General features: G+C 29.5%; 1 protein-coding gene across 2 annotated transcripts in view; it reads right to left on the reverse strand.

Moving 5' to 3' along the window:
* Window positions 1–217: 217 nt before the first annotated feature.
* The window catches only part of LOC122524047 (junctophilin-1-like), a 41,771-nt gene continuing 27,587 nt past the window's right edge, over window positions 218–14,401 (reverse strand). Inside the window, exons 3-10 of one of the 2 annotated variants that reach the window (XM_043646090.1) lie at window positions 9,451–9,746; window positions 8,246–8,413; window positions 6,886–7,986; window positions 6,618–6,698; window positions 5,627–5,892; window positions 4,220–4,357; window positions 3,153–3,465; window positions 218–1,705 (exon numbers count right to left, since the gene is read on the reverse strand). In XM_043646090.1, the coding sequence (XP_043502025.1) occupies window positions 1,646–1,705; window positions 3,153–3,465; window positions 4,220–4,357; window positions 5,627–5,892; window positions 6,618–6,698; window positions 6,886–7,986; window positions 8,246–8,413; window positions 9,451–9,746 (2,423 nt within the window). In that variant the 3' untranslated portion in view covers window positions 218–1,645. The remainder of the gene's footprint in view (window positions 1,706–3,152; window positions 3,466–4,219; window positions 4,358–5,626; window positions 5,893–6,617; window positions 6,699–6,885; window positions 7,987–8,245; window positions 8,414–9,450; window positions 9,747–14,401) is intronic. The other variant, XM_043646091.1, reaches the window with a different exon arrangement.

The raw sequence follows: 14,401 nt of genomic DNA on the forward strand, positions 1-14,401 counted from the left end.
GCCGAGAAAATCGGAAAAGTTTGAGAACCACTGGCATATATGGTTACGATCTGTCGCATATTCTCATTATTCTTAATAGAAAAATACGTCTGGTTTTTGTTTATAGGACAAGAAGGCATTAAATAGCGCAAAGATTTCAGCTTCGTTGCATAAAATAAATAATTTCTTTTAATGATTCCGCAAAATACGCATTTTTGTGCCTTCTTTCCTTTATTTCTTTTCTTTCATATAAGATAAACGACTAATAACGAACTACAAACAGGTACGTGCGTTCTCTTATATTTTTTTTTCCATTTTTCTTTTTTCACCACAAATACCTCTCGCTAATTAAAATATGGCGAGATGAAGTTTTCTTTAGCTAAGGCCTCGGTCTAAAAACAGCCGTTTAGAAGCAACCTGTTAAAAACATCTAATCTAAAGCATTATCGGAAATATCTTTCGTTTGAAGTGTCTTTTTCTTGTTGTTGTTGTTGTTGTTGTTGATCATTCGTTTGTTTGGCTGATCCTTATTTCTTATTCTTTTTTTTAATGAATATTTATCAAACTAAATATTTTTATTTTTCATTTCTGGTTTTCTTTCTTGTTTTCTTTGACACGGAACTAAAGTGTCTTTCATCAAAACCGTGATTATAACGAGACAATAAATGAATCAAGCTTTTTTATTTTATCAGTAAATAGATATTTTTCTTTTGTACGTATAGTGTTCATTGTGAACGGCGCAATTTGCATAAGAAATAACATATAAGTATTTAAGGTATATATTATAATTACATCGGACAAGCTTTCAAAGTAAATATGTGTAAGAAATGGATGGATAGTTTATCACGATATTATATGCTTTCAATTTCGAACTGTTTTTCAAAATTCGTTCAATGTTTGGTTCAAAGAACGCATAATAGGTTTTGCAATATAAATTTTAACCCTTTTTGCATATCACATTCATCATTTTGCATTCCAAATTAACCTCTTTTGGCAGATTATATTGAGCATTTTATTTATAGTTTTTAAAAAATAAAATTTCAAATTATAAAAATAAAAATTTTGAGCATAATAATCAATGATTTATTGTTATGAATTTATATGTATTTCGTTGTTTCTTTAAATCACGAATTTTTAAACTGTAAGAATTTTAAGCAAGTCAAATATTGAACTTTACTGATTGAGTTATTTTATAGAGATTATAGTTTAAAAAAAAATATAATTCCTTTGATTTTAATTTATTGTACAGACAAAAAAAATGAAATAATAAATTAATAATTAACCATAATATAATTATTACCAGAACAGAAAATACTGCAATGAATCAAAACTATATCAGAAGTAATAAATTAGTAATAATAATTAAATAAGTATCTTAAAATTTTTTAATTCCCTAATAATAAATTTGCATGTAATTGTATTATAATAACAAACAAAAAATAAAAATAAAAAAGAAATTGATTTACAAGAGGACGAATTTGATTTGCACGAAGATTGAGTTTGGTTGGCAAACGTGCGAATTTGATTAGCAAAAAGTTTTAATTAAAAGTGTAAAACCTGTAGTAACAACGATAATCGGTTGGTAGTAGTATTGATTTTCTTTGATATAAATCATATTTTCTGTAGTATTGTATATAATACCTACAGATTATTATAATACTTATACTCATAGAGTTGCGCGGCTCTTTGACGTTTCAGCAAAGGCGGGGACCGTCCGGCTTGCGTCCTGGGATGGCATGCACAGAACACAGCACCAAACGCCACACGGTTACACAGAGAAAGACAAAATCCACAGATAGAAGAAAAGATTGACAAACTTTGTTAGGATCACAAGGGAAAATGGTTTTGGGAAGGGTTTTAAATGGATTATAAGAAAAGTTAAGATAGTGAGAAAGAGAAAGAGAGATATAAAGAAAGAGAAAGAGAGAGAGAGAGAGAGAGAAAGGGAGATAAATGACAAGTGTTTGACATAGACAAAAATTAGGATTAAAAATTAGAAATATGAACAATGATTCGATCAACAAAATAAAGTGTGTATCGTATCGTTAGAACGTTAATACTTAATTTCATTTCAAAACTGACAACATTATTCTTATTTGTGCCGTTAAATAAATGAAAATTTGTTATGTTTAATAATGAAAATATTTTTAATTTAAAAAAAAATTTTATTACATAAAAATAAATTAGTTATTCTAAATGTCGCGTAATTAAGTATGGTTCTTTTGATTATTGAATGATAATATCAATAATGACAATAATGTTAATAATTAATGCTAAGATTATATGAAAGATAACACAGTTTAGAATTGATTTTAGTTTTTTAAGAAAAAATTTTTTATCTCGTAATAGTTTATTGCCAATTCGTGATCTTTCTTTTCTTTTTTTGAGAAGCGAATGTTTCAGAGTGTCTTTGATATAATTTTAATGAGTGTATGTTTAATATAATATACGGACTGACAAAAGAATAAGATAATTGAACACATTAAAAGTGTTTCAATATGATTTACGTAAGCTTTAGAAAAACGACCGTAAGTGTACGAAACATTTTTTTTCGATATGTAAAATTCGTTTTTTCCTTATTGTTAAGATCGTTTAAATTTTATGAAAATTTTTATTTAATTTTTCTTTATTTAAGAATGTTTTTCCGAGAAAATTCTTATTACTTATCTGAGGATGATGAGATATTAAAGATATTTGCTATATCGATAATAAATTTGTATATGCTATTAGATCTAATAATCTTAAATAAATTATGCTATAAAATAAATGAAATCATTTAACGAAAGAAAATCGCAATAATATTGTCAATTGTTTCAAAAAAAATTTCAACGGAAATTTATAGAATTGAATCTTTTAAAAAAATCGATATAACAAAATAATTCAAACTAACTAAAATCTAAAAAGGCAATGATATTGTATTTCAATACAGATATAAAACACGCATTTGATTGTAACGTATTAGAAAAAAAAATAATTAATAATAAAATATAACAAAACGATTAATTTCAATAGACGGAACAATGTTTGACAATATTTTGTACGATAACCTTTGATCTGTATGAACGACGCAAGTAAATGCCATGATTTTTTTTTCAAAAACAGATGAATATTTCTTGGCAAGTATAATATGTGTGAGAGAAAAAAAAGATAGAATTAATTTGAAAGAAACTCACTTTAGATGCACCACCTCCTCCAACACCTCCGCCACCACCCCCACCACCACCACCACCGCCACCTCCACCACCACCGCCACCTCCACCACCGGAAATGTTAGGAGTACGTGCTGGTGTAACATAGAGGCTCTCGGTTCGTTTAGGTTGGCCAGGACTTGGTAGGATGTCTTGACCAAGGTTGCGGTTCTTTAGAAGTGCTCCTTCAAATTGGCCGGAAGTTGATGCCGCATAAGTCGGTGTCGCCGTTCCACTTCCTACCACCGAACCATTCAATGGTGTGCCAGATCGCATAACACTGGGAGCCCTCGTTGATCTTAAAGTGCAACATTTTATTCATTAAAATATGGTCGTTTAATTATTCTCAACAAGATGCTGTTTTCAATTATAATCATTTTTTGTTTAAAATCAAGAAAAAAAGTAATTGTTGCAAGCTTTAATTTTAAAAAATTTGTTAAATACTACTGGCATATTAAAAATTTTAATGACATAACAATATCTTATGGGTACTTAGTTAAAGACTTGAAAATGATATAAAACTGCGTTACCAATTGCTAAAATGTTATCTAAATAATAAAGCAAAAATAATAAAACAATAAAATTAATTTTATTTTGCTAAGACACATATAACGAAAAGATAAATGTTTGACGTTTTTTACCCAATGTTAAAACGTATATTAAATTCTATTAAATTTATTAATACATTATAATTTTATTTATTTAAGTTTTTAAATAATGTCTGAAAAATTAAAATATACGACACCGGTCACCCTTTTGGAATCTAATATATTAAAATTATATAATAGCATAAATTGTTTTATTTGATTATTTTGACTATTCAAATTAATTTCGTATAGTATTAGGGTGAACAAAAAGTTCGTGTGTTTATTGTGTTGTTTTTATTTTTTTGTTTCTGCAATTTTTTGTAAAATTTACTTTGGAAATATTAATTTAAAACGCACAAACTTCTGGTTCACCCTAATATTAAATATTAAGTTAATAATTAAATTAAAAATTAATACTTAAATTCTATTAAATTATTTTATTGATTAATAATATTGATGTTTTACCTGTCGATTAAATCAGTGGATGGATTTGTCACGGTTTTATCAACAGACGGCTGTCTTGATCCTGTTAATCGGGAATGAGCTCTGGCATATCGATCTACGGAACTGTCACGACTTGGTGGCCTTTTATAATGATCCAATCTATAATAAATAATAATATTTTATATTAAAATCATGAATACAAAAAAACACTAATATCATATGTACCAATAATTATGACAATAAACTAAATAAGAAATTGGAAAAGAAAAAGAATTCATTTCATTATTTATTTTACAATACAATGATTTTATAAAATAAAATAAAATCACACACACACACATAAGATTGTTAATTAAATGATTATTAATATATAAAAATAATTTATATTATAAAATAAATAAAGAAACAAGTTGTTTCAATTCTAATCGAATTAATCTATTGTTTATAATTAATGGCACATTTGACAATATGAATTTTATTTATCGTACATGACTTAATATGACAATGATCGTCTTACTTCCAAGAAAATCTTTCTCCCTTGATTGCACGGGATATTATTCGAACATTTATTTTTGTTCCTTGACTCATGTAAGTTGAACGTAACGAATAGTGACTTTCTCGAAACCATGAGAGGATACATTTAAGAAGGAACAATTTGACAATTATAACATCGTACGTGGGCATATGTATGTCGATCTTTTCTCTGAATTTCATATTCTCAAAATATTTCTTCGAATTCAAACTAAAGAAACTTAGCAACGTTCTGACTACTGTTTCCTTTATAAGCTCTTTGAATATTTTTTATAATTTCTTTTTTGTCTTTCTTAAACTTTGTTCTATACTGAATGCCATTAAAATAGCTTTGTTATATTTCATCTTTTGTAACAGTACACCATTATAGTGGCTCATTTGGTTCTCATATATTATACAATTGTATTATTAACAATTTCCGGTTGTCTTGTCGTTAGACATGGATGTCGTATTGATAAGAATTATTTTTCGATTGCATCAACTAAAAAGTTATTTATTGTCTAAAAATGCTAATTAACACGTTCAATGTCACTCTAATTTTACATGGCTTGCTTGCAGCTCCAATATAAATTTGTTAATATGCGTTTCACATCATGTTTAAATATTATATAAAATATTAAAATGAAATTAAAGTGTGTAATAATGTCAAGTACATTTATCTAACTGGGGGATCATCTGTGACCGCCGAAACGCTACGAACAAACTCAATGTCGGTTAGTAGTGACATTCGTGTTATATTTTTTACTGCATTGTTATTTGATGCTTAGAAATAACCGTCAAACACAAATCACAGTACTACATTTTGTGCGTAATCTGCATGAAACTTGGTTAGAAAGTTAAAAAAAAAAGGCGACCATAAATAATAATTATATAACAATTTTAATAAAAATGTAACACCTGTCGTTCAAAGTTTGACCAATATTGCCCGGTCTGTCCTGCGGACTTAAAATTCTGCTATTCCTTCGTATACTCGTTGAACTCGGTGGCCTTTGAATATCTGCAATCCCATCAGAATATTGTTGCATAGATTGTTGCGTTTGTTGCGATTGTTGTTGCTGTTGTTGTTGCTGCTGTTGTTGTTGCTGTTGTTGCTGTTGAGATAACATCGACTGCGCATTGTATTGATTCATCGGACTCGGTCCATACTGATTCGGCATCGTCGTCTGAAAAACAGAAATCAAATCATTTTATACTGCATCAATTCAAAGATAGTTTAAAACCAGTCAATTCGATGATAAAAGGGGAACGTTGGGATTCTACGAGATCTGCTTACATCGAGTGTAAAGGTTTTAGAAGTACACTTTTTTGACGAAGGTAGATATATTTTCAATGACTTCCATCATTGTTTTGTATTCGGTGGAAGAATATAAAAGATGTTGTATTTTCTATGGAAAGACATCTAACATGACCAGTTATAATTTTGTATAGTTAATACATATATGTTAATAACGTTAAATATTAATTTAAAAAAAGGAAGGTAGGGAATCTAAAGGGAAATTTCATTTGTCCATTATAGATCAATTAGAGTCGGACATTTTGTTGTGCAGTGAGGAGCTACGATTACCTAATTAAAAAAGATCAGTGCAAAAGTTTTAAATAACATTATTTCAAAATGCACGAGACGAAGAGATCGGCACCACAAAAATATACGAAATTGACGAGGATTTTACGAGGTCGGAAGACTGACGCGCAGTAATGTGTTAAAAAAATATTTTCAGATAAGTTCCAATAATTTTTTTCATCCTTTTCTCTTTTCTTTTTTTTTGTTGTTTTTTTCTTTTTACAAAATTACGAATGCATCTCGAAAGCGAGAAATAATAGAGATGCACAAGACGATGGATATGATAACCTAAAAAAGGTTCAATCGGGGACTCGTCAAGTCGCTTACACCATAAGGCTGCGCTTCGTATTGATTGATTTGGGCGTATGTCATTGGACCGTACATAACCGGGGGTTGCGGATACAAGATCTAGAAAGAAACAGAGAAACATAGAGCTTTGACGTGGATGTTTCAGAATCAAGAATAAACTTTCAAGGCTATATCGTCTTTAAATCGTAATACACATATTCCCGGAATGAATACGTAACCTAAGATGATTCCTAACCTTAAAGTTAGTTGTATATTGAGAAAAAGCAAATACATCGATTAAAATTACCTGTTGATTTAAATAAGGTTGCATGTTTTGGAATCCTTGTGATTTAGCCGGCGTCTGTTGCTGCTGATATCCAGTATACCCAGGATCCAGCTGGGCTGGGTTAGCAGGAGGAGGGTACTGCGCCGGGTTATATGTGTTAGGCTGATTGGGATATTGATTTGGTTGATAAGGATTTTGGGGATACTGATTTGGTATGCTATTAGGATATGGCTGATTCTGTTGAGGCGAGTTCGGTGGCATTGTTGGAACGTATTGCGTCTGATAAGGATTTTGCATTGGAAGAGTAGTTTGAGCGTTGACCATTTGTGGAATTTGATTGGAAAGTTGATTCGGTGATATCTGATTGGGTATTTGATTCTGCATCATGTTTTGCGGCTTCATGCTCGCCCTTCTTATCGACTGCATCACGTTGCTCGCTGTCATCGACGTGGATGGCATCGTCGTCGTTGTTGCTGTCGTCGTCGTTGTGGTCGTTGTCGTCGCCGACGTTGCGGTCAAATCGACGTTAGAAATAGCTGACTTCGTAGGCGTCGATCCAATCGTTTGGTCAAACGTCGTGCTCTTATGAAGGATACTTTTACCAGGTACAGTGTCCTGAGGCGGTGGTACATATTTAGGAATTTCCCGATTTTTCAATCTCTCCAAACCGGGTTGTCTGAAATCCGGAGCAAACTGTTTAGCTGTTTGTTGGGCTAACTCGGAATCGTCTCTAGCGTGATCGGCAGCGTTATCCGCGGACTCGGCTTTCCCTCGGGCCGTTGCTGTCCTTGAAATAGCGATATCCGCTTTTTGTAGTGCTATCTTACTCGCCCTCTGAGCTGCACTAACAGCAGCTTCTATCCTTTCACGAAATTTGGCCGATCTTATCAGAAATAAATGTTTCTTCTTTTGACTGGTAATCAACACGTTGTTCTTGTACTTTCCTTCCTCCTTGGTTCCATCCCTAAAGGTTGTCACACCGTAACCATACTTTCGATTGTTGAACCACTCCCCCTCATAACGCAAACCATCGCTTCTTTCCGATATACCGAAACCAGTTCTCTTGTCGTTTTTCCACTCGCCAAGATACGTCTCGGTTACAGATGCGTCCATCTGTTCATCCTGCCAATTGAATTTTCTTATTAGACCACGTCATCGTCTCAAATCGTTCGATGCTTCGAATCTAACGTAACGTTTTTCAAATAATTTCATCGGTTGATTTCTTGCGAAATCAGCTAGAAAGCATCTTGCAATCCGTGTTTTAATGTAAGCCAATTGTACGGTACAATACTATTGGTAATAAGTTATGTAGCTTATTTACTTATATACCTATATATATTTATGTTCGACAAAATACGATCAAAGTAAGAAAATGATTCACCTCGATGACAAAAGACGCATTACTGTCGGTATGGACGGACGCCGAAGCTTGGCTTTGTGAACTCTCCGTTGACATCCATGATGCTGAACTAGCATTACTTCGGATACTTCCTCCTGTTCCACGCTTTTCCAAATCACCCGTGCTCTTTTGTTTTCGAATCTTTAAACCCTAAACACAAAAGATTTTGTTAGAAATCTTTTAAATTTTAAGTGAGTTGCTGAAAAGGAAAGAAGTGCAAATAATAATTTTTTTCAACGGTATAATCAAGTAAAATAAGTACTCCTAACGAGTTGTTGAATAACACTTACAATCAGCCTATAATATTCTTACTAAAAGAACAATTTTTGCTGAAAATGTTAACTCTCTAATCCAATTATTTTCTGAGCAACAGAAAAAATAATGTGATTTCCAGTTTTTTATTTGTTTTCAACTTGAATATTTATGATGAATTCTTATTGATTTTTTTTTAGATAAAAACATAACGACAAAATACATAAATCAAATAGTTTTTTAAATAGATATTTCAAAACTAAATTTGAATTTTCGCAAAGAAAAGAAAATTGAAAATGGTTATTTTAACGTGTACCTTTCGAGGTACAATTATGAAATTTTTACAAAATAATTTAGTTGCAACATCATGAAAAAAGTTCTTTATTTGAACTATAAAAAACATGTAAAAAACAAATGATAATAGTAGAAAAAAACCGGTTTTTATTCTTTTTTTACAATATTGCACGAAGCCAATAAAATTGAAAAAAGAGTAAGGGTACCTAGAAAGCCAGTATTTGATTTATGTATTTTGTCGTTATGTTTTTATCTGAAAAAAAAAATCAACAAGAGTCCATCATAAATATCTCATTTAAAAACAAATTAAAAATTTGAAATCACATTTTTTTTCGATTGCTCAGATAACAATTGGATTAGGGAGTTGAAATTTTCAACAAAATGTGTTTTTTTAATTTGAATACTATAGACTAAATGTTATTCAATAACTCGCTGCTAATACTTTCAGTAATTTTACTTGATTATGTCATTGGACATCAGATTAAATTAAATATTGTAAAATTTTTGATTATGCACTTATCTGAAATTAAAACAAAAAATATTACTCGTACCCCTTTTATTTATCAGGTATAACTCGAAAATATATTTTTATATGAGAAAAAAGAATTTTAAATAATAATTGAATGTGCAATAGAATTTACCGAAAGAATTCCTTTTTTCAAGGACTTTTCAGTCAAACTCTTTCTTCGAGCTGGAGGATCATCGCTCCTGGCTTTCAATACAAATCCTCCTCTACTATCGTCTACTCGACGATCTCTCCTATCGGTTGGATCAGGTGTTGGTGCAATCGCTGGACCACCATCCGCACTTCTCAGAGACGTCAAGGATGCTCTTACTTGTTTTGGTGGTTTGTAGTGACTCGCCAAACCAAATGGTGCACTTGCTCTTACTCCATATCCGTGTCTCATACCTCGAAGCCATTGTCCTTGATAGGTACCTATTGGTCAAATAGAGATCATTACAAATTCGTCTCATATATATATATATATTTTATAAAATTAATTATAGAAATATTTTTACTAATCCTAGAATTAGAATTATTTGTTACATTAAGAATTATTTGTTCGTTGTTGTTTCTCTTTTACGTGGATGAAAATGGAGTCTATCAATGCGAATAAAATATGAAAGAAATTTTATGAATTAGTATTAAAATTATTTATACAAAAATATAAATTATAACTATCTTATTTCAATATATTTTATTCTTATATATCGACATATAGATTAGAAATATTTTATTTGTGTTAATCGAAGCAGAGCCAGAGGCGTTTCCCACCAGCAGTAGAAAAAGGTAAACATCTTATTTTAATTCTTAATTATCTATCTTCAATGTAATAGAATTCTAATAGATTTTATTCTTTAAGTATCCTCTTCCCCTCCAGTTTTCACATCCAAATCTCATCACTCGCCAAGTAATCCACAATTCTTCAGGTCATTTCTTGGTAAAGGGTTAATTGCTTGACCAAAAACAGACCACAATATATCTATAAGTTATAATATCGTAACCCAATTATAATCAATGTTGTTTTTGTTAATTTTAATATTAGTCATCTTAAATTGTTTGTGATTTTTTCTTTCGAACGTTTGAACAAAAGGCTATTGTAAATAATTTAATTTTCTTCTCGCTTAAATTAATGTTATCCGAATTGTGAATTAGAAGTAATTTAAAGATGTTTTAACAACGAATTTAATGGAACATGAAAAAGAATGTTAATCGATCGTATTAATTGAATCAATTTCTTTAGTAGTTTAAATCAATGTAAATCGACTGTACAATCTTATTTAACAATATGCACAAATATTTGTATATATTGTTGACCCAGTTCGCGTTCTTGGCGACACGACGAACCGACATTTTCTCTTGGAATACTTGATCAAAGTACGATCTCAAATATCCGGCATTAATTCGGAACTACATTTACATATTTGATACATTTATTCTACATTTTTTGTTTTGTTTTGTTTGAAAAGAAAGACGTCTTTCACGAATCTTAATTTTATTTCAAAGGTTCTTGTTAAAAGATGACAAATAGATTGACGGATTTCCCTTGTTTTTTTTTTTTAGTTTATTTAATAATACGAAAGAAAAAGAAATAAATCTCTATAAGATGGCCAATTGTATAAAAAAAAGAAAAATAGTGAGAAATACAGTAGAAAAAGAATTATCATTGAATAAGAAATTCTGAAGATTTTCTATTATTCAGTAATAAGGCGTATTGTTTTTGCCAACACGTGACTAGGTTTCAACATATCTTCTATGACTCACTACGTTGTATACGACATACATACGAGCGTAACGTTATGCATGCTCTTCAGGGATGGAATGCAGCCACAACGCGTGGGTTCTACACTGCTAATACAAATGATTCTCTTAGGTCAACGCAAAATTCTAATAGAAAATGAACAAACGATTAGACGTTTTTAACAAATTTTTCATTATGTTGTTTTTAATTGTAAATTAAATGGAATGAATTTAAATAGCGTTCATTATTTTAGACATAAAATAACGATTCCAATAAAATATAATCTTCAAAATTAAAGTTGATATAATTTTGTTTAAATTAAAAAAAAATGATTTTTCTCTCATTCTCAGAAAAATAACTTTTGATCTAGTTAGGAAGATTAAACGTTAGAAACTAGAAACCAATATGTATATCAGAAAATACAAATAATTCATGTTTGATCATTTTCAATAACTTTAAAGTTTATTGTTTTTCAAATCAAATAATTATTTATAACGAAAGGCTTCTCATAATTGTATTGTAGCATGAGTGATTAAAGTTAAAAATTGTTTATTTCTATTATATTATTGGAAATTGGTTGATGCTCGTGTCGCTAATTATTACAGTGGAATAAGTACAAAATTAAAAAAATTTCTAATGTAATTCATTTTATAATATAAATAATTTGTATATATTACAATTCATTTAATAATTTTATGATGAATTTTAAATAAAATATTGTAGTATAAATGATAATAATATAATCAATTGTAATATAATTATAATTTATGTCATAATTTAATAACATATTCTACAGTATTGTATTATTAATTTTCATATATTATGATCTAATGAATGTACTTATGATGCATTTAAAAAAAAATACAAATAATAATAATATATTAATTGTGATTTATTTCATAATATAATAATATATAATATAATAGAAATAATAGTAAAATAAAATAAATCACAAAATCAATATTTTCCATTTGTTCGATTTACATTAGTCCCATTGTTCTAATTATCAGCAAACATGTAAGATACATATATAGAAAAAATCGTTAAATATCACAACAATCCCTATTCCCTAGCATGCTGCTTATTGTCTCATTCGTGCCACAATAAAATCGCGTGTTCGTAGTTTTTCGTGCTTCTATGGATGAAGCTTTCGTTTCTAGTCGAATTCTTTTCTCTATTCGTGTAGCTTACAAACAAAAAATATTTTGCCACGCTTTTTAACGAAGTACTTCTCCTTCACAATGCTCCATTACGGTTTTTGATGTGCAACGACGACGATGCATCAAGAGTCAGCTTCTTTTTCATAATGCCCCCTCACACCCTCACACACCCTGTCACTCTTCTTCATGTTCCGCCACCTACTCCAACTATTCTTTTTTTTTCTTCTTCTTCTTTTTCTTCTCTTTCCGTCGTGTTTTCACCATACGTATGTATGTACATATTTATGCGTGTGTGTGTCTGTTTTCGAATTCCCTCCACCCTTTTACGCGCACGGGAGACGACAGAATATTATTTCACCAGTGTTTAAGCAAGTGGGTCACCAACGTGGTTCACGAACCGTCAAATGTATACAATATGTGTATGTATGCGTATTCTCGAAATTGCTACCAACAGTTTCGTGGTTTTCAATTTTGATACGTAGAATTGTTAATTTATTTCTTCTTATTATTTTATTTTTTACATTGGTACTACAGATCTTGCCATGTGTTCGAAGAATTATTTTTATTTTTTAATTAAAGTTATAAATAACAAAATACAATATTAGATAATATTTTAGAAACATTAAAGATTAATACATTTTTTCAGATTTTTAAAGGAAAAATAACATTGAAAAAGACCACCCCGGTAATGTTGGTGAAATTCATCATGCTTACGGAGGGTTAAAATTAATAATTAAGAGGTATGTTGTACGAAATTAGTTTTATGCATGTAGAAAATTTGTACACGTATTTGTCAAAATAAAAATAAATATATTTATGCGTATTCTTAAAATAGCTACCAACAGTTTCGTGGCTTTCAATTTTAATATACGTAAGTTAGTTTCTTTATTTCTTTCCATTAGTTTATATTTTCTTATTAAAATTAATAACTAAGTGCTAAATCCGAACGTACAACATTAGTGCACGTGTTTGTTTAAAAATAGGAATATTTAAGTACGTATGATTATTTTATTTTTAGCTGAATAACTTTGAGTTATATGAGGAAGAAACGAATTTTTAAGTATATTCTCTTTCCATTTTTCATGTATTACGAAAAAACACTTTGAAGTACATGATGATGATTAAAAAGAAAGGAAAACTAAAAAATTAAACTAAGAACGTAAAGAATTAGTATTAAGTTCATTTCGAGATCAAAACAAAAATTAATAATACAAACAATTTTTTTTTTTTTTTACCTAGAGATCAATAATTTTGAGTAATGTGAAGTAAATACAAAATTTTTAAATATCATAATTACCAACTTTTTAGTTCAATGTAAAAATGTTTTAAGGCAATGGTTCCCAAACTTTTTCGGTTCTCAACGACCTTACTAAATCCAGATTTTTCCAAAATACTCTATGTCAAATTTTGACAATAATACTTCGCGAAAAATCCAATAGTTATTTGCAAAGGTTAGATAAAAATAAATATTTTAAATCAGAAAAAAATATAACTGAACAAATTCAATAGTAATTATAATAATTAATAGGATGAGTGAGCTTTTTGGTAAGCCGCACATTTTCTCAAATCGTGGAATTATATTGAACAGAGCCACTTTTATTTAAATAATAAAAATATAAACAGTTACTTTAAGATAAAAACGATTACCGAGAGAAAACTGAAAAAATCAACAAAGAACCTATAAAATTATTATCAAATTTGTTTCAAAATAAACAAAATAATCATCTCAATAAAAAGAGAATTATTTTTCGCGTTAAGTTCAATAAATTTGATTTATCTATATTAAGAATAAACGAATGTTGAATGAACAACTTTCGTACTTTCACATAATATAAAAAAATGCCTCGAGGTAATAAAGCTTAATGAGAGGAGACTGAAAAATCAAATGAAAAAAGGTACAGAATAAATGTCTAGTTTGTTTCGAAATGTTAAAAGTCATTTTAATATAGAGACGATTCACATTAAGATAAATAATTTTGATTCATGGGAAAAATAAACGAAATTCTTAAGTAATTAGAAGCTTTCGTGTAGCAAGTAAAAAAATGCTTTTGAAGTAATAACGATTTAAAAGAAAATGAAGTCGAAAATCAAACGAATTTTCATCTTTTTTTTTTCTCGAGGATCGTTTCCTTTGATTAAATTGGACGTTACAAGGGTATCTGTATAAGTGAAATAATACGAGGTTGCAA

This window comes from Polistes fuscatus, unplaced genomic scaffold (genome assembly GCF_010416935.1).
Source record: "Polistes fuscatus isolate 324 unplaced genomic scaffold, CU_Pfus_HIC Scaffold7, whole genome shotgun sequence".
Taxonomy (NCBI): domain Eukaryota; kingdom Metazoa; phylum Arthropoda; class Insecta; order Hymenoptera; family Vespidae; genus Polistes; species Polistes fuscatus.